This window comes from Taudactylus pleione, unplaced genomic scaffold (genome assembly GCF_031769625.1).
Source record: "Taudactylus pleione unplaced genomic scaffold, aTauple2 ptg000216l, whole genome shotgun sequence".
Taxonomy (NCBI): Eukaryota; Metazoa; Chordata; class Amphibia; order Anura; family Myobatrachidae; genus Taudactylus; species Taudactylus pleione.
The window spans coordinates 3,417,925-3,440,634 of NW_028284618.1; the positions used below are offsets into that span (position 1 = coordinate 3,417,925).

The 22,710-nt window shown below is 44.0% G+C and overlaps 1 protein-coding gene across 1 annotated transcript in view; it reads right to left on the reverse strand.

Annotated features, from left to right (window-relative positions):
• Nucleotides 1-9,553: 9,553 nt before the first annotated feature.
• LOC148517455 (macrophage mannose receptor 1-like) overlaps nucleotides 9,554-22,710 on the reverse strand; it is a 241,604-nt gene continuing 228,447 nt past the window's right edge. The window contains exons 28-30 of the mRNA XM_088478643.1: nucleotides 12,292-12,459; nucleotides 10,809-10,844; nucleotides 9,554-9,864 (exon numbers count right to left, since the gene is read on the reverse strand). Coding sequence (XP_088334769.1) covers nucleotides 9,623-9,864; nucleotides 10,809-10,844; nucleotides 12,292-12,459 — 446 coding nt within the window. The 3' untranslated portion in view covers nucleotides 9,554-9,622. The remainder of the gene's footprint in view (nucleotides 9,865-10,808; nucleotides 10,845-12,291; nucleotides 12,460-22,710) is intronic.

A 22,710-nucleotide genomic window follows, 5' to 3' on the forward strand; every position in this document is an offset into this window, starting at 1 on the left:
GGCCTGCAGGACTACTTCCGATCTTGACTAAGGAGGAAATTGACGAGGAGGGAGTTGACGGTGTGGTTTGCAGGCGCTTGGATACAACAGGACAATGGGATTTAGGTGTCCCTGGACTGCTTACGGTCTTAGCCAAAGTGTCTGAACTTGACAGTAACTTTTTATGAACGCGCTGCAGGTGCCGTATAAGGGAGGATGTTCCTAGGTGGTTAACGTCCCTACCCCTACTTATTTCACCTTTACATATGGTACATATGGCAAGACAGTTGTCCGGATTTGGATAGAAATATTGCCAGACCAAAGAGGTGGAATGTTTGGTCTTCTGCCCAGGCATGACCGTGATGGGCTTTTTCATACCACGGACAACAACTGTCTCCCCCAGAGCCTGATTTAAACATACCACATCACCATCAGAATCCTCCTCGCCAACTTCCTCCTCAGCGCCAGCTACACCAGTATCCTCATCCTGTTGTACTTCAACAGTGATATCTTCAATTTGCATATCAGCAAGTGGACTGCGGGTGCTCCTTTCAGCACTTGCAGAGGGCATGCAAATGGTGGAAAGAGCCACCTCTTCCCGTCCAGTGCTGGGAAGGTCAGGCATCACAACCGCCACCACACTTGGACTCTCCTTGGGGATTTGTGATATCTTCTTAGAATGCACAGTTCTTCACTGTGCTTTTGCGGGAGGAGGGCTTCCATCGTCATGTGAAGCTGAACCACTAGTCATGAACATAGGGAAAGACCTTAGCCGTTCCTTGCCACTCCGTGTCGTAAATGGCATATTGGCAAGTTTACGTTTCTCTTCAGATGATTTAAATGTTCTTTTCAAGATCATTTTCCTGAACTTTGTCATTTGGGATTGTATGTGCCCTCTACTATGACATTGGGCATCGGCCTTGGCAGACGACGTTGATGGCATGTTATCGTCTATGTCATGACTAGTGGCAGCAGCTTCAGCACTAGGAGTAAGTGGTTCTTGATCTTTCCCTATTTTATTTTTATCGGAGAAAGTTTGGACCTCCATTTATGTTATATTGATATATACATGCGGCTAAGGCGCACACAAACACAGAAAATAATTTTTTATTTTTGTTGGAGACTAATGCACTTTGTGGGTTACACCACCCTTTAAGAAATGAGCCAGCCGGCTCTTTACTTATGGGACACAGGCGCACGCTTGGTGCTGCTCCTTTGTTGATGCACGTGCAGCTACAGCCCACACAATTCACAGAAGAAGAATTTTTTATTCTTTGTGGAGCGCACTTTGGGGGTTACAACACCCTTTAACAGACAGACGCACGCTTGACGCTGCTGCTTTGAGGATGCACGTACAGTGCAGACAATTCACAAACACAGAAGAAAATGTTTTGTTTTTGTTGGAGTGCACTTTGGGGGTTACATCACCCTTTAACAGACAGACGCACGCTTGGCGCTGCTCCTTTTTTGATGCACGTGCAGCCACAGTGCACACAATTCACAAACACAGAAAATATATATTTTTTTTGTTTGGAGTGTACTTTGGAGGTTACAGCACCCTTTATCAGACAAGCCAGCTGGCCCTTTACTTATGGGACACAGGCGCACACTTGGCGCTGCTCCTTTGTTGATGCACGTGCAGCCACAGTGCACACAATTCACACACAGAAAATATATATATATTTTTTTGGAGTGTACTTAGGGGGTTACAGCACCCTTTAACGGACAAGCCAGCCAGCCCTTTACTAATGGGACACAGGCGCACGCTTGGCGCTGCTCCTTTGTTGATGCACGTGCAGCCACAGTGCACACAATTCACAAACACAGAAAATATATTTTTTATTTTGTTTGGAGTGTACTTTGGGGGTTACAGCACCCTTTAACGGACAAGCCAGCCGGCCTTTTACTTATGGGATACAGGCGCACGCTTGGCGCTGCTCCTTTGTGGATGCACGTGCAGCCACAGTGCACACAATTCACAAACACAGAAAATATTTTTTTATATTGGTTTGGAGTGTACTTTGGGGGTTGCAGCACCCTTTAATGGACAAGCCAGCTGGCCCTTTACTAATGGGACACAGGCGCATGCTTGGAGTGCTACTTTGTTGATGCACGTGCAGCCACAGTGCACACAATTCACAAACAGAAAATATTTTTTGATTTTGTTTGGAGTGTACTTTGGGGGTTACACCACCCTTTAATGGACAAGCCAGCTGGCCATTTACTTATGGGATACAGGCGCACGCTTGGCGCTGCTCCTTTGTTGATGTAATTGCAGCCACAGTGCACACAATTCACAAACACAGAAAATATTTTTTTATTTTGTTTGGAGTGTACTTTGGAGGTTACAGCACCCTTTAATGGACAAGCCAGCCGGCCTTTTACTTATGGGACACAGGCACACGCTTGGCGCTGCTGCTTTGTTGATGCACGTGCAGCCACAGTGCACACAATCCACAAACACAGAACATATATTTTTTTTTGTTTGGAGTGTACTTTGGGGGTTACAGCACCCTTTAATGGACAAGCCAGCCGGCCCTTTACTTATGGGACACAGGCGCACGCTTGGCGCTGCTCCTTTGTTGATGCACGTGCAGCCACAGTGCACACAATCCACAAACACAGAAAATATTTTTTTATTTTGTTTGGAGTGTACTTTGGGGGTTACAGCACCCTTTAACGGACAAGCCAGTCAGCCCTTTTCTAATGGGACACAGGCACATGCTTGGTGCTGCTCCTTTGTTGATGCACGTGCAGCCACAGTGCACACAATTCACAAACACAGAAAATATATATTTTTTTGTTTGGAGTGTACTTTGGGGGTTACAGCACCCTTTAACGGACAAGCCAGCTGGTCCTTTACTAATGGGACACAGGCGCACGCTTGGCGCTGCTCCTTTGTTGATGCACGTGCAGCCACAGTGCACACAATTCACAAACACAGAAAAAATATTTATTTTTTTTGCACTTGAGGGGAGCACCCCTGATGGACAGAGCACCCCCTGGACAACACTACAGCACCCCTTTAGGACTGGGACACTGCACAGGACTTTGGAGTGGACACAGCCCCTATGGACAACTGACTGCACAACACAGTCCAGCCAGCCCCTATGGACTTTGGAGGAGTGGACACAGCCCCTATGGACAACAGCAGCAGAGCGCAGCACAGCACAACACTACACTGCTCTACACTACAGTACACTACACAGCCCAGCCAGCCCTAACTCCCACCCTCCCTCTTCACTGTCCACTGCCGAGTGAGAAAATGGCACCGACGCGGGTACCTTATATAGGGTCCAAAACATGTGAGACCCAGAAGGCTGGATAATGACGTTTTGCCTCGATTTCAGATCCGAGTCAGGCGGAAAAAGTCGAGCCTGACTCGGATTTCCATCAGTGTGACAGATAGTGTAGGACCTGCAGAGAAGTGGGGTCCTGTGATGTGGGCTGCAGGCTTAAATGCATTGATCAATCCATGAACCAAAACCCCATTATTTATTTAACAATGGTGAGTGCTGAGTTTTCTGATTTCATATATATATATATATATATATATAGTATAGTATATATTAGGGATGAGCGGACTCGGATCTCAGAGTGCACTGCTGATCCATCTGGTGCTGTCACTGCTGTGCTGTCTGCTGTGTCCATCTGGGATGGTGTTGTTGCTGGTCTATCTGGGCTGGTGCTGTGCTGTCTGCTGCATCCATTTGGGCTGGTACTGATCCATCTGGACTGATGCTGTGCTGTCTGCTGCGTCTATTTGGGGCCAAGTTCTGGACCTGAAAAGAAAATTATATATATAGCCTTATTTTTTTTCTGTGTGTGTGTTAGGCTTAGCTGCACAAGATACAGCAACGCAACCTAGTGCTACCTGACTCCTGTTGTCATCAAGCTGTGCTCTGGGCCCAAGTTGTAGACCCCCCCAAAAAATAAAACAAATAGTGTCTTTTTTTTGTCTAATATGTTTCAGTGTGTGTGTGCGTGTTAGGCTTAGCCGCACAAGAACAAGATACAGCCAGCAACGCAAGTTGTAACCTAGTGCTGCCCGACTCCAGTCTCATCATCAATCTGTGCTCTGGGCCCAAGTTTTGGACCCGAATAAAATAGAAATAGTGTCTTTTTTTGTCTAATATTTTTCTGTGTGTGCACGACTACACATGTGTGAATTTTGTAACCGCACCCTGGCTACACTATTGGTGCTTATGACACTGCTTCAAGACTGCAGAAAATATGGAGGGCTGTCACATGACAGGAGAGCAAGGCCAAAAAACACATGTTGTAGCTTCCGCCAGCAGTCATCATGATAATGCAAGGCCGTCAACTTCCTTGCCCTCTATGAAGGCCCATGCCCCAGGGCTTAAGTCATGCAATGGATATGGTAAAGCTACTTTTACTGTAGTAAAGAAAAAAAAAATGGAAAGGCAAGTTGCCTTTAGATAAACAAAAAATTGAATTGACAATATGCCATTCACTACATTTATGTTGACTGCTGGTTCTGATAGCCCTTCTTCTTGTAGTAGTAGTGGTGGTGGTACCATTAAAAAATTTAAAGTTGTTAAGAAGAGTAAGACAGCTCTGGAAAATCAACTGTGTGCCCTGAGAAATCGAAATCACAAATCCAAGAGGATAATGCAAGTATGTCCGCGTTTGCCATGTGAGCCAGACCTAAATATTAGTGTACTGGAGGATCCTCCAAGTTCCAACATTTGTGTGCCTTCTGTAAATGTGGGGAAGAGCAGTCAACATCTTGCAGACATAGTCAGTGAGGATGCTTCTGGGGAATTGCACATGGAGGAGGATTTTTGGTAGTTGAAAGCACTAAGGATGATGAGGATGAACATGTTGGTGATGAGGATGTCCTTTGTGTAAGTAAGGCAACAGCTGTTTCCCATGGATTGAAAAAGCCAAAGCCCATTGTTGCCATGCCGGGACAAAAGACAATAAAATCCACTTCTCACGTGTGGAATTATTTCCACCCCAATCCGGACAACAGTTGTAAAGCCAAATGTAACCATTGCCAGGCAATAGTGAGTCGAGGGAGGGACTTAAGCCACCTAGGAACCTCCTCCTTGTTATGTCACTTGGAGCGCATTCAGGAAATATCTAAGTATATGTCGCCAAGTTCCAAAACATAACAAGTCCAGTGTCACCTACCTGCTCCCTCTCTGTGGGATCCATGTGTCTTTGATCTCCACCACCAACTCCTGCATCATCAACATCCTCATTCATCATCGGGAGTAGTCCTGCTGCATCCAATGTTGTTATTCAAAGCATGATTGACTCCTCTCCTATCCGTGACTCCTCAGAAGGATCCTTGATGACTACGCCTGTTGCTGGTGCTGTTGCTGTGAGTGGATCTTCATCCCAGAAGGGGACCAGGAAGACTACTTGTAGTGTATCCTCCAAAAAACAATTAACTGTCAAACAATCGTTTGCAAGGGCAAACAAATATGACAGCAATCACCCAGTTGCACAGCGGATTACTGACGCCATAACAGCCATGCTGGTATTAGATATGCATCCAGTATCCGCCATTACTGCAGTGGGTTTTCAACAGTTAATTGAGGTCCTGTGACCTCGCTACCAGATCCCTTCTAGATTCCACATCGCTAGAACAGCAATTCCAAGTCTGTACAAGGACATTAAAAAAAACCTTATTAATGTCCTCAGAAATGTCATTGTACCCACTGTCCACTTAACCACTGATATGTGGGACAGGGCAAACTAAGGATTACATGACTGTGACAGCCCAGTGGGTAGATGTATTGCCTACAACAGCAACAGCAACATCCACCAAAAGACAGTGTACAACTCTGAATCAGGCCCAATATTTTGTCAGGGCTCCAAATATATTTCCCACCTACAAATGTGCCCTCAATCACCTGGCATATATATGCTATACAGCGCAAGACATCCAGCACGACTAAGGGCGAAATCAATTTGAGACGAAAAGCCACGATCGGCGAAAAGTTTTCGCTGATTCGCACTTTTCGCCCTATCCAATTCCAGGACTTTTTCGCCTACGTGAAAACTCCATAGGCAAAAACAGGTGAATATGTTTCTCCAACCAGAGGCAGGCAAAATGTAAGTGCAAAATCCATATTTTGGGGTACAAATGTGGGGACTTGATTCAGACCCTTTTGGACCCCCCCCCCCAATGACTAATAAGGCAAAAAAAAATACATCACATTTTTTTAAAACACTCTAAAGACGACAAAAACAAATTTAAAATGTGTTGAAAAATGGGTAAAACGTAGGGGGTCTGGTATTTTGGAGGACTAGAAGGTTGAGAGAGGTGTTTTTAGGATTGCAGGAAACTGCAGCAGGTGTATGTTTGAGATTTTTTAAATCTTCACTTTAGAACCACCAAAATATACTAGCACCTATTTACATGTACCCCAAATTTAACTGCAGTACTTATTGTTCTAAAAAAACATTTCATTATATTCCACACTTATGCAAATATGCATATAACAGCCCTTTGACTCAATTTAAGATCGCGAAAATACTTAATTAGGGCTTTTAATAATCTTTTATATTGATTCCCAGGGTCAGATTTCCCCAAAATATGCTGTCCTTTTCGCTAGTTCCTTTATTCACTGCATTCACCTATCTGGGTTTACGCCTGTTTTGGAAATGAATAGGGAAAAAAGCGGTGACATAGATGGTGAAAACATTACAGGTGAACGAGGCGAAATCATTGCGCTTTTCGACAAACTGGACTTTTCGCCTCTAATTGAATTCGGCCCTAAGATGGTCTGAGAGGAGCAATGTACTATCATTTTCTTTATTGTCTTTAATTCTTTTACATTTTGCATCTTATTTGAGCAAAACACCACTCACAGTGTACTAGCGATTTTAGCCTTTGACTTTAATCACACAGGAAGGAATAGTTATAAACACATACAAAATCACAGATGAAGTAGAACATATATTCATAGGGACCCCACAAGTTTGTTGCCCAGGTGCCTCCACAGGCCTTAATCCGTCTCTGCCTATACAGTATTACTTACTTATAGTTGTGCTCATTAGTAAATGTATTTCACTGTTTGCCGAAAGGACGAAATAAATGATGCACACACACAAATAAAAGAGACATTTTATTTTACACATCATCTGTAACCCAAGTACTACCATGGTGCCTGGAGAAAGTACATGTCGTAGTGCCCCCCCCCCCTCCCTGTACTGAACAGTGCCAGTGGGGTATGGCCAGCCTACAGGGTAATACTGAAGTGAAGAGAAAAACAGCAAACAGTGACAGTATCATGCTGGGGCATGGATTAGGGGGGAATAGAATGCTTCAGTGGTTTGACATTAAAGGGTATCTCCTTTTGGCACTGCTTTATTTATGTAAAGCACCTAGGATCTGACTTTTATCTCCTTTGAATCATTGTTATTAGTCAATAGAGGATATTGTATTACATATTCTGATCATTTAAATTAAATGACAGAAAACATGTGCTAGGGTGAGATTCCACAGGGTGCACAGCTTATTACTGCAATTACTGCCCCCAGCAGCTTTCACTGGAGTGGGGACACCTATGGGAAGTTCCCTTCTTAGCTATGCTCCTACTTCGCAAATATACATTGCACCTATATTAGTGTGAGTACTTCTAACCATTTTCTGTCTACCACCATTATTTCAGGTCTCCTAATACTTTTTAAAAGACCTTTCAAATAACACTGTGTGGTCATGCCTGGGAACACCACCATTACTTTAAATAGCAAAGCATTGACTCTTTTTAAATTCATACCTTATAACTGAAGTTTAGGATTTTACCTCAGATGTGTAACTATTAAGTCCATTGAAGCACAATGAATGAATGAGGTGAGAAGGAGGGAGGGGATCAAAAAGGAGAGGGGAGAGGATAGTGCTGATCCCAGAGGGGAGGTGAGTAAGAAAGGAGAGGGGAAGGGCAAAGACATTCAGAGAGGGCCAGTGACAGAAGCCAATAAAAAAGAAGAGGAGAGGGGTTGTGACAGAAGCCAATAAAACAGGAGAGGAGAGGGGTTGTGACACAAGCCAATAAAAAAGGAGAGGAGAGGGGTTGTGACAGAAGCCAATAAGAAAGGAGTTTCCAAGGGCAAAGAGCCGATCACAGGGTAGATAGGGGAGAGAATTAAAGAGGTAAGAAGTGAATGTAATCAATCTGACAGGAAAGGGGAGGTGACAGAAGATGATCACAGAGGAGGGAGGGCCGGGGGGATGCAGCCTGAGGGAGCATGAAATCCATAACTTAAGTAGGCTATAAAGCAAACAAACAGAGATAAAACTAACAGGTGGCTGTCATACTGTGCAGAACCCCATGAATTCCTGAACTCTGGATGGTGCCCTCTGTCCATTTCAGCGCCTGGAGCTCATGCTCTACTGGAACCACTCTCGCTACTTCCCTGTCTGTAACAATGATTATGAACCATATAGACACCTGGAATTTCTCTCTGTGCTATGGTTAGTGATTACTGGCAGAATGAGACACAGCCTGGGCCTCCAGAGGTTACAAAAAGACACACTGAAGTAATTATACTGTTGCAGTGTGAAGTACAGTAATCAGCGGCATAATCTGAATTAGTGGTACTGTACACAAACAGCACATAACATTTTATGTTAAACTGTGACAACGATTCCAGTGTCAGTCCATATTATATGAGATTTCTGTGCAGTAACACTGTCCAAGCCCTTATACCTCAAGGTATTTAATTTGAGGACGCGGGGTGTAAGGAAGCGGAAAAGGCGCCATACAGGCCCAATTTTCCAATTATGAATAAAAAAATTTAATGATGGTTCCTATTATGTTCTGTGTTTTCAAGGTGTAGAAAATGGAACAGCCATTTGCTGGGCTGAAGCAGAGTACTGTATAATTCAGTAGGAAGGAGTAATGTCACCACAACGTTGAGACACAAGGCGCAGCATGTCTCTAACCTCAGAGATGGCACAAGTTCTTAAAGAATTGATAAGCCGCACTCTCTCATAAATATTGGTTCTGTGTACAAAATGGCCGCCTCTGCTGTGAGTGAGACAGGTGCACGTAAGTCTTTTTAAACATTTTAGTAATTTACTTGTGAGCACAAAGGGTCCTCTTTTATGTACAAAATATTATTTCCAAGCAAGTAAAACATAAATCTTGTGGGGTGTCACCAGATTCACTTATGCCGGGTTGTGCTTGCCACTTTTATTCTGAATAATTCATGTAAACCTCAGCACTTAGGGTGGGTACACACTACAGCGCTATCGGCACGATATGTCATTTTGAGGCAAATTGGAACGACATTTCGTGCAGATCACAAAGTGTGCACACACAATTACGTGGTCACGTGGGTCATTCATTGCATCTTCTCATCTGCTGTAGTGCGCGGCAGATGAGCACATATCTTTAACGATGTTGAGCACACGCAATGGTTGTATGGTGTTTTTAAAGCAATCAATATATATTGTACACGATCTAACAACAAGATGATAAACGATATATCATGTCGTCCTTTGGAGAATTGCACAGTGTGTACGCACTAGATCGCTTATTCCGGGATGAAGGGAAATCGGGACGACCATTGTGTCATTTGCACATCACTCTAATGTGTACCCAGCCTCAGAGTCTGTCACAAGTAGGAATTATTGTACTTTTATGGAAAGTATTTGCTGACACTAAGAAATAACATGTTCATTTTGCTCAATGTTTTCCACTAAAACATTTGTATCATGTGTTGGGGGTACACGGCTGCCATTAAAGTATAACGTGTTGTCGAAATTGCTGTCCGCAAGAGGTCTGTTCTGTTTTCTCCTGTATAGATAGTAGACTGCAATGGTGCTTCCGGCAACGACAAGTAGTACAAGAATAACCACGCCACCCGTTATGCCATGTGAATGTGCATCTACCTTAGTTTCTTCTGCAAAAGAAAACGTAAATTAAAAAAAACCCAGACAAAAACAATCTAATTCTTTTTCCAAAATCACCAGCTAATAAAACTTTGCAAATGTATGCATTAAATGCGTGAGTTAGTCTACCAGCAAGATCCACAGGGGCGAGGACTGATGTACCAGTATAAGCTTTATGGGGGGATTCAATTATCGGCGATGCCTGTGAAGTGATCGTGGAATGCTGTGAGTATGGTTGGAACGCTGGCACATTGTGGATATAAACATCCCACATTTTCTCTCACACCGCATAGAGGTAATTCTCAGAGACGTGCGCAGCCAAACATAGCGACTGCACCTCACCAACAATGAAATCCCCCTATGTCTGTCAGTGGAGTACATTATCAGCACAAGTGAGTTAAATTCTGGTGCAAAAATCTTGTCTCAGCCCAATCTTACTCTTTAATCCCTGCACAATCAGGTAAAACAATACAATATTATTAAGTAAGTTTTAGGTACGCCTACTTAAAGATACAGTGGTGGCGAGGCTCTTTTCTTATATCCCGATCTACCTTATGGACCTTATAACACCATCACCATATTCATTTTCTGATAAAAACAAAGGGGTCGCATTTACTCATTTTATTCTGTAGCAGTACATTACATTTGCCTTCCTTGTTGTGTTTATTTTTCATATCCCATATCTCGGAGTCATTTTGGATAAGAAGAGAGAAACTGTCACAATCCCTGGAATATTACGAACATATCTTTTTGACTCTTTGGACTATATTGGTTTGATTATATCCTTTCCTTTTCTATTGTATTTGTCTGTATCACCTTAGATCTTCTCCTCAAATTTATATATTTGTATTGGTAAATTCAAAGTTTACATTGTACTTTGTCATTTTACATTAAGTGGATCAAATGTCTTATATAGACAAACAGTATATAGAATATAGATATAGATTTACTATACCTGACGTCACAATCGGCTTCTCTGTAGGTATTGGAGCTATAAATACAATGTGCAACAGGTTATATAAAAATTAGGTCTGATAATTGTAAATTCAATATTAAAAAAAATAAAAATTTAATTTTAATCTGAATTTGCATTTGACAACTGCTAACAGCACATGACTTAAAGGGGAACCAGAGCTTTTCTTACTGTTCTTACTTTCTGCAGCTAAAGAACAAAGCATATCGAAATGGGAGATGTATTAAGCCTGGGAGAGAGAGAGAGTGAGGAAGTTGCCCAGAGCAACCAATCAGCTTCTGTCATTTATCTAATACAGTCTTGTCTTTGAAATGACAGTTAGAAGCTGATTGGCTGCTTTAGGCAACTTTTCTACTTTAACTCTCTTCAAGGCTTAATACATCTCCCCTCAGAAAGTGGAGTAGTTGTCCAAAGCAACCAGGGGCGTTTCTAGAGGGGAGGGGGCCTGTGTACAGTCTCCGTCATGGGCACCCTCCTCTCCTTCCGTCAGTGCACTGAGCCTTGCGCGGCCAACGCTGCACTTATAGCCTCTGGGCACTAGAGTGTGCCCAGAGTCTATAGTGCAGGTCACCGGGAAAATAGCCATGGCGGCCATTTTCCCCATATGGCAACGACAGGAAAACGGTCACAGTGGCCATTTTCCAGCCGTTATTTTACAGCGCAGACACTGGCGCCGACATGGTACTCTGGTAAGGTAAGTATAATATGGGTGCAGGGTGCATTATAAATACGTCCCTGAAAGCAACCAATCAACAGGGCAGTAACTAGGGTAGTGCGGCCGGTGCCATCGCACAGGGCACCACAGGTCAGGGGGCGCTGTTTGGGCCTGTCAAATTTCTGTTTATTAACATTCTCACTTGTAGCCTCCTCTTATTTCATCCCCGGCATCCCCTATCTCTTCCCTGCTCCTTACCCATGAGGCCATTCCCCTTTTTTGAGTGCATGGCCCTTTGAAAAATGAGGGGAGTGCCAATGCTCTTTCTGGCACAGGGCACCAAAAAGTCTAGATACGGCTCTGCCAATCAGCTTCTATGTTCTAGAAGGTGGATACATGCCAATTTAGTAATTTTTGCACTCCACATTCTCTAATCACTATAGCCAATGCCACCTCCTCAATTATTTCGGTTAGCTAAAATTAATGATGGATGAAAACTAGTAGAATATGAAAAAAATAAAAAAACAAGTAAGTAAATACAGAGACAAAATTTTAAATGTCTATGATTCCCACTGGCATGTACCCAGTGTGGCTGATTTGCAGGGTACGGGGTGTATTTAACAAGGCCCTGAGTTATGAATCATTATGTATCGCAGCAAGGGTTTCATCACCACTGTAACACTATATAAAGGATATGCGCATATGCAGTTTCCCTGGTCCCCATTGCTGTGTATAGCTAACAACATGCTGAGATTTGTACAGACAGAGCACTGTTGTGGGTAAGGATGAGTTGAGCCTGCAATTACTTACTTTTTAATTTCTTACATACGTATCCCCTGTAAGCGGAGCAGTAAATGTTATTCCACGTCCCTTTTGTGGAATATACTTCCACACATTGATCATCTGCTTGCTCCGATGGTTCACCAGTATCCCAGTTGACAAAGTCCAATGGCATGTTGTCCAACCAAAGCCACTTGTCTAGAAGTAAACACAGACATCTCCTAATTTACTGGGGTTGTCTTACGACCACCCACCCATTGGTGGTGCTCTCCCATTCGCGTGTAGAGGAGGAGCACGCCATATAACATTTTCATAGTCGGTGTTCCTAGGCTTATTTTTTTCCTTTCTACCCACCCACCATTTTTTTTTCCTTTTTAAATATTTTTATTTGTTTTTTTGCAGAGTTTTATAGAACAAAAGTCAAAACAGTGATCACAATTGTCTGTTACAGCTCCATAAACAGAAAAAGATTGACAAAATTGTCTGATTTACAACTATTGTAATAGCTTATAATTATATAAATAGAAGTATATGGAGAAATCCAATAAAAATGTCCAAGCTAGATCATTGGAGATGACTTAGTATCGCCATGAAGTAAAACATATACTTTAGATTATAAGATGTTTATTGCAAATTTTAATCAGTTTAGTGATCTTATTTCAACATATGAAATCACCAAAAATATAAAAGATGGATGGGGGGGGGGTTCAAATGTCCAACTGCATAGCAGTAATATATATATATTACCAATATCATGGAATAAAAGAAAACATGACAAATCAATCTAGTGCTTTCCAATATCCAATTCTCAAAATATAATCAAACATAAATTATAGTCTCCAATCATGATGCCTCTAGCAATTTTTTATGTAGAAACCAGTCAGTGGACTTAAACACTTTAGATGACGCTACTCAATCTCATATCTTTAGAGTATCTACATAAGGACCCCATTTCCTATAAAACAATATTATCCCGTTTTCAATATCTGGCATAGCAGATTGCCGGTCAAAATATAATAGTTTGAGTAACATCTGCGTCACTTCAGTGACCGTCGGGAGAGATCGGTAGATCCAATGTTTAAGAATAACTTTCTTAGCCACCGTAATATTATAGTGAAAATTGGGTGTAAGGAAGCTACAAACCCATGATTTTTCCAATAGTAAAAATTAGCATGTAAAAAAGCCAAAGGATTTAAAGTTAAATGTGTATGGAAAGTTTTATTAAGAAAGGATAATAGTTTACCCCAAAACCGCTCAATTTTTCCACATTCCCAAAAGTTATGTAGGAAGGTCGCAGATGGTCCGCCACATTTCATATATCTACCAGTTTCATCTGAAGCATAATGCTTCCATTGTGCCTGGGATATGTAAGCTCTGTGGATCACCTTAGCATGTACTTCTTGAAAGTTTGAAGAGCGAAGAGTTTTTTCATAATATTTAAGTAGATCACTATCCTGTTCAATGGAAGGGATATCTTGTTTCCATGTAATAGTTATTTGTTTGGACAACTTTTCAGCATTTATCTCTATGAGTTCTAGATATAGATAACGGGTCCGATATACAGATTGAGTAAGTCTCTGTAACAATCTCAACATTGGGTCTGACTCAGTGGACATAGCTTGTGGAAGAGAACTAACAAAGCTTTTAAGTTGAAGGTAGGCAAAAAAGTGGTGATTTGTTAAGCCAAATCCAAAAAGGAACAAAGCGCACCTCCCGGGTCAAAAACATCTGCTGTTGTTCTACTTCCTTTAGTTTTTAACCTGAAAAAGGTATAATACTCCATCCCAGGTGTAAAGAGAGGATTGCCCCACACAGCAATATTATTTGTTCTACTATGGTGTCTGCTAAATTTTTTATTGCTATTACACCAAGCACAGTAGGTATAATGGAAGATAAGGTTATTCATAATATTTGGAGGAATCTTCAACTTAGGGGAATGTAACAATGCATTCGGAGAATATGGTGCAAGTAATGCTGAATCCAAAGCATAAATAGTATATGTGTTTCTCTCAAAAATCCAATCTACTATGTATCGAAAAAAAAACTGCATGGGAGAAACTTTGGAGATCAGGTAGGCCAAAACCGCCATGTGAATGTGTTTTTTGCAATTTTGCTTTAACAATTCTCGCTTTTCCTGCCTTGCAACTGGCTCTAGGACTATAGTGAACAGCAATGGTGATAGAGGGCAGTACTCATCTGCTCCTGACGAAGGTGTGGGCTCTTGCCGCATGGAAACGCGTTGAGCTATCTAACAGGGGAACCCCCATATACCAGATCACCTGGAGGATATATATACATTACCCCAGCCAGGAAGTTGGTGTTTGGGACAACTAAAAATGTATCCAAGCCAAAGGACATTAACAATTGCGAGGACTTCTTGCCTTATGTCATCTTGGTAACGTTCATTCCTAATCTACTGGGAATATAACCGGGACTGGTCTAATTTTGCTGATTTTATACAGTAGTGTGGGGTTAGCCCTAGATGCTGCTACTATTATCACTTTTAATTGTGCCTATATATGCTCTCACTGAGTGTTTATATTTTATACAATTGGTTCTGTTTAAATTTCTCAATTTAATAAAAATTATTTTGTGCAACTAAGCCATGTGTTTTTGATATAGAATTTTCTACAGGTACTATTTACTGTTCACAAGCGCTGTAATTTGTTGTGGTTTTATAGAGGGCAGCCTTGTCTGGTACCTCTTTGTATGGGGAAAGAAGTAGATAGATAACCATTACAGGGTCTTTGCAATGATGTTTCAGTATGTATTGTCTTAATATAGGCTGTAAATTTAGACGGAAAACCAAATCTCACCATAATGTCATAAAGATGCTTCCATATAACCATTTTTTCAGATGTATTAAATGAAGACAGACACTGCATGTTAGTTCTAAGTAGCCATGTTGTTCATAACCAGCACATAACATAAAAGCCACACCCATATCACCAGTAGCTGCACCTTATAAAAGTCTACATAGCACCACTAGGTGGTGCCAAATACAGAAGATTAACATTACACTAACATCTCCCTTTTTTAACATATGCTATAACATAACTATAAATTAAGTCTGTCAGGTGGCCGTGACTGAAGTCCACTACAAGTATAGACAGGATTTTGTTGAGTTGGAGTTGAACTTCATTGGGCAGGAGTCTGTATAACTCTAGCGGGTGCTAATGATAGACTGCCATTCGGTATCCATGCAAGCAGAGCCGGCCCTAGCCCATTTGGTGCCCTAGGCAAAATTTTGACTGGTGCCCCTAACAACTTCCCATACCGTGCTGAACAGCTCCTCAGGAAAAATAAAGGTGGCCCTCCTCAGTAGATGCTGCCAACGTTTTAAGACCCATCTGTCTTTTCATCAGGACAGGTCATGATGAAAAAAACAATGGGTCTTCAAACATCAACAGAACCTATGTGATTTGTGACAAAATATCACTTTGTTACAACTACTGAGGAGTGCCGTCTGTTTTTTTCCTGAGGGGCTGTTCACCTCGGTATAGGAATTTGTTTATTATGCTAGGAGGGCACCCTCGAGATTACCAGTAAATGTATCCAGAGTGTCGGGCTGAATATATATATATATACATATACACACACACATATTTATATATATATATATATATATATATATATGTATATACACACACATTTTATATATATGTGTGTGTATGTATAAACAGTATGTGTGTGTATATGTACAGTATATATATATATATATATATATGGCCACCTCTCCAGCAGTGCCCCTAGTAGTAGTCCCTCCCCAGCAGTGCCCCTTGCAGTATTCCCCCCCTAACAGTGCCCCTAGTAGTAGTCCCCCCTCCAGCAGTGGCCCTAGTAGTAGTCCCCCCTCCAGCAGTGCTCCTAGTAGTAGTAGTCCCTCCCCTATCAGTGCCCCTAGTAGTCCCCCCTCCATCAGTGCCCCTAGTAGTAGTAGTCCCCCCCTAACAGTGCCCATAGTAGTAGTCCCCCCTCCAGCAGTGCCCCCTAGTAGTAGTAGTCCCCCCATCCAGCAGTGCCCCTGGTAGTAGTCCCTCCCCAGCAGTGCCCCTGGTAGTAGTCCCCCTCCAGTAGTGGCCCTGGTAATAGTCCCCCTCCAGCAGTGGCCCTGGTAGTAGTCCCCCTCCAGTAGTGCCCCTGGTAGTAGTCCCCCTCCAGCAGTGCCCCTGGTAGTAGTCCCCCCTAGCAGTGCCCCTGGTAGTAGTAGTACCTCCCATCCAGCAGTGCCCCTGGTAGTAGTAGTCCCTCCCATCCAGCACTGCCCCTAGTAGTAGTCCCTCCCCAGCAGTGCTCCCGGTAGTAGTCCTCCCCCATCCAACAGTACCCCTAGAAGTAGTCCCCATCCAACAGTGCCCCTAGTAGTAGTAGTCCCCCCCCTTCCGGCAGTGCCCGACAGACACCATGGGAAAAAAAAACTCCATTTACCTTATTCCCCGCTCCGGCATCCACTCCTCCATCCAGCGTCCTCCCGCGCCGGCCCACTCTTCATGATGGGAAAGACGTCATAACGTGTCTCCCATCAGCCACTGCGGGAGCCGGAAGCCTGGCTCCGGCAGTGGGCGCAGCAGCCGATGAGTGTCTGTCTGACTCTCATCGGCTGCTAAAACAAACACACAGCTGCCGGCGGCTGTGTGTTTGTTCCTAGTAGGTAGTGCGGACTGCACTTATGTGCGGTCCACACTACCGCCGTGTGCCTGGTCCTATGGGGGCAGAGGCGGAGCCGTGTCAGTCACGGCTCTGCTCCGCAGAGGCCCATGGGAGGAAGTGGTTGCATGCCCTCCCGCGGTCATCTTGTTTCCTCCTGTAGCCAGAATGAGCTTCTGGACAGAAGCTCATTCTGACCTGGGTGGCTGAACTGGCCACTGCACTGTCCGATCGGAGCTGAGCTCTGATCGCGGCAGCAGCAGGGTAGGGGGGAGGGGCATGCGGTGGTGGGGGGGAACCGTGGCAGAGACCTGGAATGCCCCTAGGCATTCCAGTCACCCCTAGGCATTTGCTTATTATGCCTATGCCTAGGGCCGGCTCTGCTTGCACGTTCCATATTCTCATTTTCTCCATATTCTTCTGGAATAACAACCTGGGGCCTTTTAAATTCCTGACTTGCCATTGGTGCAATCGGCTCCATAATCAGACCAGGAGTGGAATGCTCAACATTTTCATGTAGAATTGGCTGCACAGCTACTCGCAAATCCACACGATTGCGTCTGTACAAAGTTCCGTCCACATCCACAAGATATGAGCGTGGTGCAACCTTTCGCACACTGGAACCAAGTCTCCAACGGCCAGTGCGATCTCCTGGAAGGGGCTTCATACGAACTGGCTCACCAGTAATAAGTTCAGGCAACTCCTTGGCGAATTTATCATACCCAAACTTAGAAATCTGCTTCCTCTGCTGTATTATCTCTGGCACACCTTGTACTACGCTTGCATAAAGTAAAAGTGCTGGCTACTGGCAAAGATGTCTTAAGTCTCCTCGATATTAGACGCTGTGCAGGACTAGTCCCCATTCCTTCGGTTGGTGTATACCGCCAATGTAATATGGTCTGTATAATCACTACTAGCTTTTTTGCACAAAGTCTTTACTATCTTAACTGCTGATTCAGCTTTACCATTTGATTTTGGATAATGTGGAGATGAGGGAACATGCTCAAACTCCCATTCAGAGGGAAATCATCTAAATTGTTTACATGCAAACTGTGGTCCATTGTCTGAGATCACTCTTTCAGGTTGGCCATAATGCGCAATTTCCCAAAAATCAGAACAATGGTCCACTAGTACCAGAAAATCTTTGCCTGTGTAAGTAAAGAAATCCATGCTAACAATCTGCCATGGACGTATTGGTATCTCATGTGACATCGGTTCTTTCTGTTGTGCATGTGCATATTCATTACATGCTGAGCAGTTACTAACATAGGACCTCATTCAGAGGTGGTCGCAAGAAGCGATCGCTCTCTCTGAACGAGGGCGGGTGCTTCTTTTTTTTTTTGGTGCGGCCTCCAGGTCGCAAGCTAAGCTGTGGGTTACCACCCACAGCTTAGCCAGCGACCAGGGTGATGGTCGTGATGGTGATCATCATCGCGACCATCGGGGCTTGCAACCAGACCCTAAGGTTGGGTCTGGGCACTCGCAAGCCCCAGGGAGCTTTCTGCACAGATGGATCAGGAAGCTCTCCACTGACATCACTGCTGATTTCAGTGCGGTCGCCCACAAAACGGCAGGCGTTCCTTAAGGAATGCCTCCGTTTGTGAAACCACCCCCCCACCACGCCTACAAAATGGGGTGAGCTGTCGATCAACATCGACAGCCGCCCCTCTTGTAGTGAGCTCCATGAGGCCACCCACAAAATGGTATGCGTTTCTTAAGGAACGCCTCCATTTTGGAAACCACCCCCCCAGCCCACCTACAAAAAGGGGCGAGCTGTCGTTCAACATCGACAGCCGCCCCTTTTGTAGTGAGCTCCAGAGTGAGAGAGTTTCTCTCTCGCTCTGGGGCTTGCGCACGCACAGTGCGGCCACAGCGCGTGTGCAGGGCTACCCATTGACCCGGTTGCGAGCACATCGGTGCTTGCGACCGGGTCTGAATGACCCCCATAGACCTTAATTTCACTTTGCATGTTAGGACAGTACAATGTATCTCTTGCTTGTCTGTAGCATGCATCACCTCCAAGATGGCTTGAATGTATGCATGCCAACATCTCAGATTTTAAGGATTTTGGTATTATGACTCTTGTACAAAATGCCATTCTGTATGCTGATCTCGTCTCTAAATGACCAATAGTCCCTCATGATGAGTGGTGTCTCTTCTTTCAAGGCTGGCCATCCAGCCAATAAAATGGATTTCAAAATCTGCAAGCTCTCATCGGTCATGGTATGCTGCCGAACCTGATGCAGATGCTTATCAGTGACATTCAGATAATCTGCCTGGTTAATATGTGCAAAATCAGTCATCACCTAATGCATGGTGCAGACTGTATGATAACTCTGGATTGCTCCAGACTTCCCATGATCCAGAGCAATAGCTCTACTAAGAGTATCACTTATGTACATCTCAGGGCCTGGCTTGTAAGTGACACAGAGACTATAATGCTGTAAAGGTAACATCATACTCTGAAGTCTTTTAGGTGCATAAAGAAGAGGCTTCTTAAAGATGGCAAGAAGTGGTTTATGATCAGTCTCCACAACAATCATGTCCCGGCCATATAGAAAGTAATGAAAACGGGAACAAGCAAACTCAATACTCAATTTGTGCATATTTCTTCTCAGTAGGAGTCAATACTTTTGAAGCAAATGCAACTGGTTGTCCTTCTTGCATAAGGCAACATCCCAGTCCATTTTTACTGGAATCACTCTGTATAGTGACTGGCTTGGTAACATCATAATACTTCAGCACAGCTGTAACTGTGACCAAATGCTTTATTTCCTCCTCTGCCTTATCATGTTTTGGAAGCCAGTGCCATATAGTATCTTTGTGCAGAAGTCTGCGCAGAGGGTTCACATACTTCTGAAAGGTGAGGCATAAATTTGGCTAAATATGTCACAAATCCAATCAAATGTTGCACAGACTTTACATCCGTGGGCGTTGGGATTTCTAAGACAGCTCTAACTTTTTCATGGTCAACGTTTAAACCTTCTGAGGACAGGATATGACCATGAAAATGAACCTCTTTCAATTTAAATTGCAGTTTTTTCACACTAAGTCTTAATTTCACTTGCCTGCAACGATCCAACAGTGCTAGTAACTTGTGGTCATGATCATCCTCTGCTTCCTTTTCTGTCTCCCCACAGCCATCAACAAGAATATCATCTGCTATCGGCTCAACGCCGCAAAGTCCAATCAGCAATTCATGTTGTTTTTGCTGGTAAACTTCAGGTGCCACAGAAATGCCAAATGGAAGTTTAAGCCATCTTTTCTTACCCCAGGGGGTCAAAAAGGTGGTCATATAGCTGCTTTTTTCATCCAGCTTACATTGCAGAAATGCGTCACGTGCATCAACCAACGTAAAGACTTTTGCTTTGGGAAGCTTATATAAAACATACTCTAATGTTGGCATAATATAATGAGATCTCCGCAGTGCTTGATTTAAAAACGTAAGATCAATACATATTCTTAACTTGTCAGGCTTTGCCACAATGACCATATTGCTAATCCAGTCAGTTGGTTCAGTCACAGGTGCAACATGCCCATCTGCTTCATACTGATCAAGTAAAGCTTTCACTCTTAGCTTGAGGGCTATAGGCACATTGTGTGGAGCACACTGGAATGGTGGAACACTTGGGTCAAGTTCAAAATGTACTTCCCCAGGAACAGACTTCACTGGCCCCTTGAACACATCATCATAGGCATCTATTATTTGCGCTTTCCTTAATGGTCCAGACAAATCATGTTCCATGTTATGCAGTTCAGCAGGAAGAGTAAATTGCATCAACCCCAAATGCTCAGAAGTGGAACCTGACAATAATGGTTTCTGATGGGTCTCCACAATTTCAAAAGTTAGCATGTGGATATGTCCACGGTATGCAATAGGGAAGCCGCCTGATGTTATACCGACAGCTGGCTTCCTGACTGTCATATCCCGGCGAGGGTTAAATGACCGGCATCTAGATGTAGACACCGGTCAATTTACTGATACCGAGAGACCGGCACCCCGATCGAAGGGATGCCAGGCACCGCTGGACAGCCGCGAGGGGGGTGGGTTAGGTTTAGGGTTCCCGGGGGGGACTTAGGGTTGGGCATCCTCCCGGTAGGTTAAGGGGGGGTGGGAGGGTTAGGGTTAGGTACCCCCAGGGAGAACTTAGGGTTAGGCCCCCCCCAGGGGGATTTAGGTTTAGGCGGCAGGGAAGGGGGGATTAGGTTTAGGCACTTAGAGGGGGGATTAGGGTTAGGCACTGGGGGGGAAGATTAGGGTTTGGATAGGGGGTTAGAATTAGGTTAGTGTATACTTACCTTAGACGATCAGGATTTCTTCCTCTACCGACCTCCTGGTGTCGGGATTCCAAACGCTGGCCAGGGGACCGGTGGTAATTCATACCGATTCCATGTCCACTAACGATGCATTCTGTTCTGAACCGTCCCAATGACTTCATCAGATCCCCAGAATGCAGCTTCAGTTTAGTGTCACTTGGCAGTAACCGGACTGTAGGAGCCAATTTCATCTTATCGCTCAGACTCATCACATCACATATTGCACCTGAGTCTAAATGACATGGTTGCCTCTTATTATTCAAAATCAGATGTGCAAACCACTTTTGGGCTTCTGATCTTACAGTCCCAATACATTCTGCTGTATAAATCACTTCTGCATTATGGGTATCTGTTTCAGTTATTTCTTCTACTGTGTGTACTTCCCCTGCTGAATTCCATCTCTTACTTGACATCACACTTTAGCAAAATGATTGGTAATGCCACATGATTTACAGATTTTCCCAAATGCTGGGCACTGCTCCTTCCCTCGCCTGTGCATTTTACCACAGTATTTGCAAAGTGTATATTTGCTGCTGGGCCACCCATGAAATCATCCCTGCTGTGTTGTTGTTTCTCTGCAGCATTAACAATCTGTTTGTCCATGGCTCTGATTCTTTGGTCAGTAAGCTCTGCTGTGTGACACATTTCAATAGCTGCTGACAGATCTAAATTCCACTCTCTTAAGAGACGGCTACGTGTGCTCTCACAATTTGTGCCCAATACTAATTTATCTTGTATAAGTTCATCTTTTAATATGCTATACTCACACGTTGCTGCCTTTTCTCTCAGCCAGGTAACAAAATTATCAATGGATTCACCTTCCTCTTGTTTATTGCAGCCAAAAATATACCTCTCGTACTGTAAATCATTTTTTTTGCAGGCTTAAAATATGTCTCCAACGCATCCAGGATTGCTTTTACATCTTTTTGTTGCTCAGGTTTTGCTTATAAACATAACGACAATCACTGCCCATCACTCTCCTCAGGGAATCAGTATATAATACCGCTGGCCGCATGGCCGGCAGTTCGATTCCCGGCAGTGTCAGGCCAACAGTGCTGGAAATCCCGATCGTCCCCAGGTAAGTATGAACTAACCTAACCTCTCCCCCCTGACCCTCCCTTAGGGGTGCCCAACCCTAACCTCCCCCCAAGAGCATAAACCTAATTTCCCCTCTAAGTGCCTAAACCTAACCCCCCCTTCCCCGTCGCCTAAACCTAAGTCCCCCAGGGGGGGTGCCTAACCCTAACCTCCCCTGGGGGGTGCCTAACCCTAACCCTCCCTCCCCCTAGCCCAATCCTAGCCTCCCGGGGGGGTGCCTAACCATAAATCTTCTCTGGGAGCCCTAAACCTAACCCTCTTCCCTGCGGCTGTCTGCTCCGGGCACCCGGCATCCCTTCGATCGGGATGCCAGGCGCTGGTCTCCCGTCGTCGGTGAAATGAGCGGTGTCTACATCTACACCCTCGTCGGGATATGACAGTCGGGAA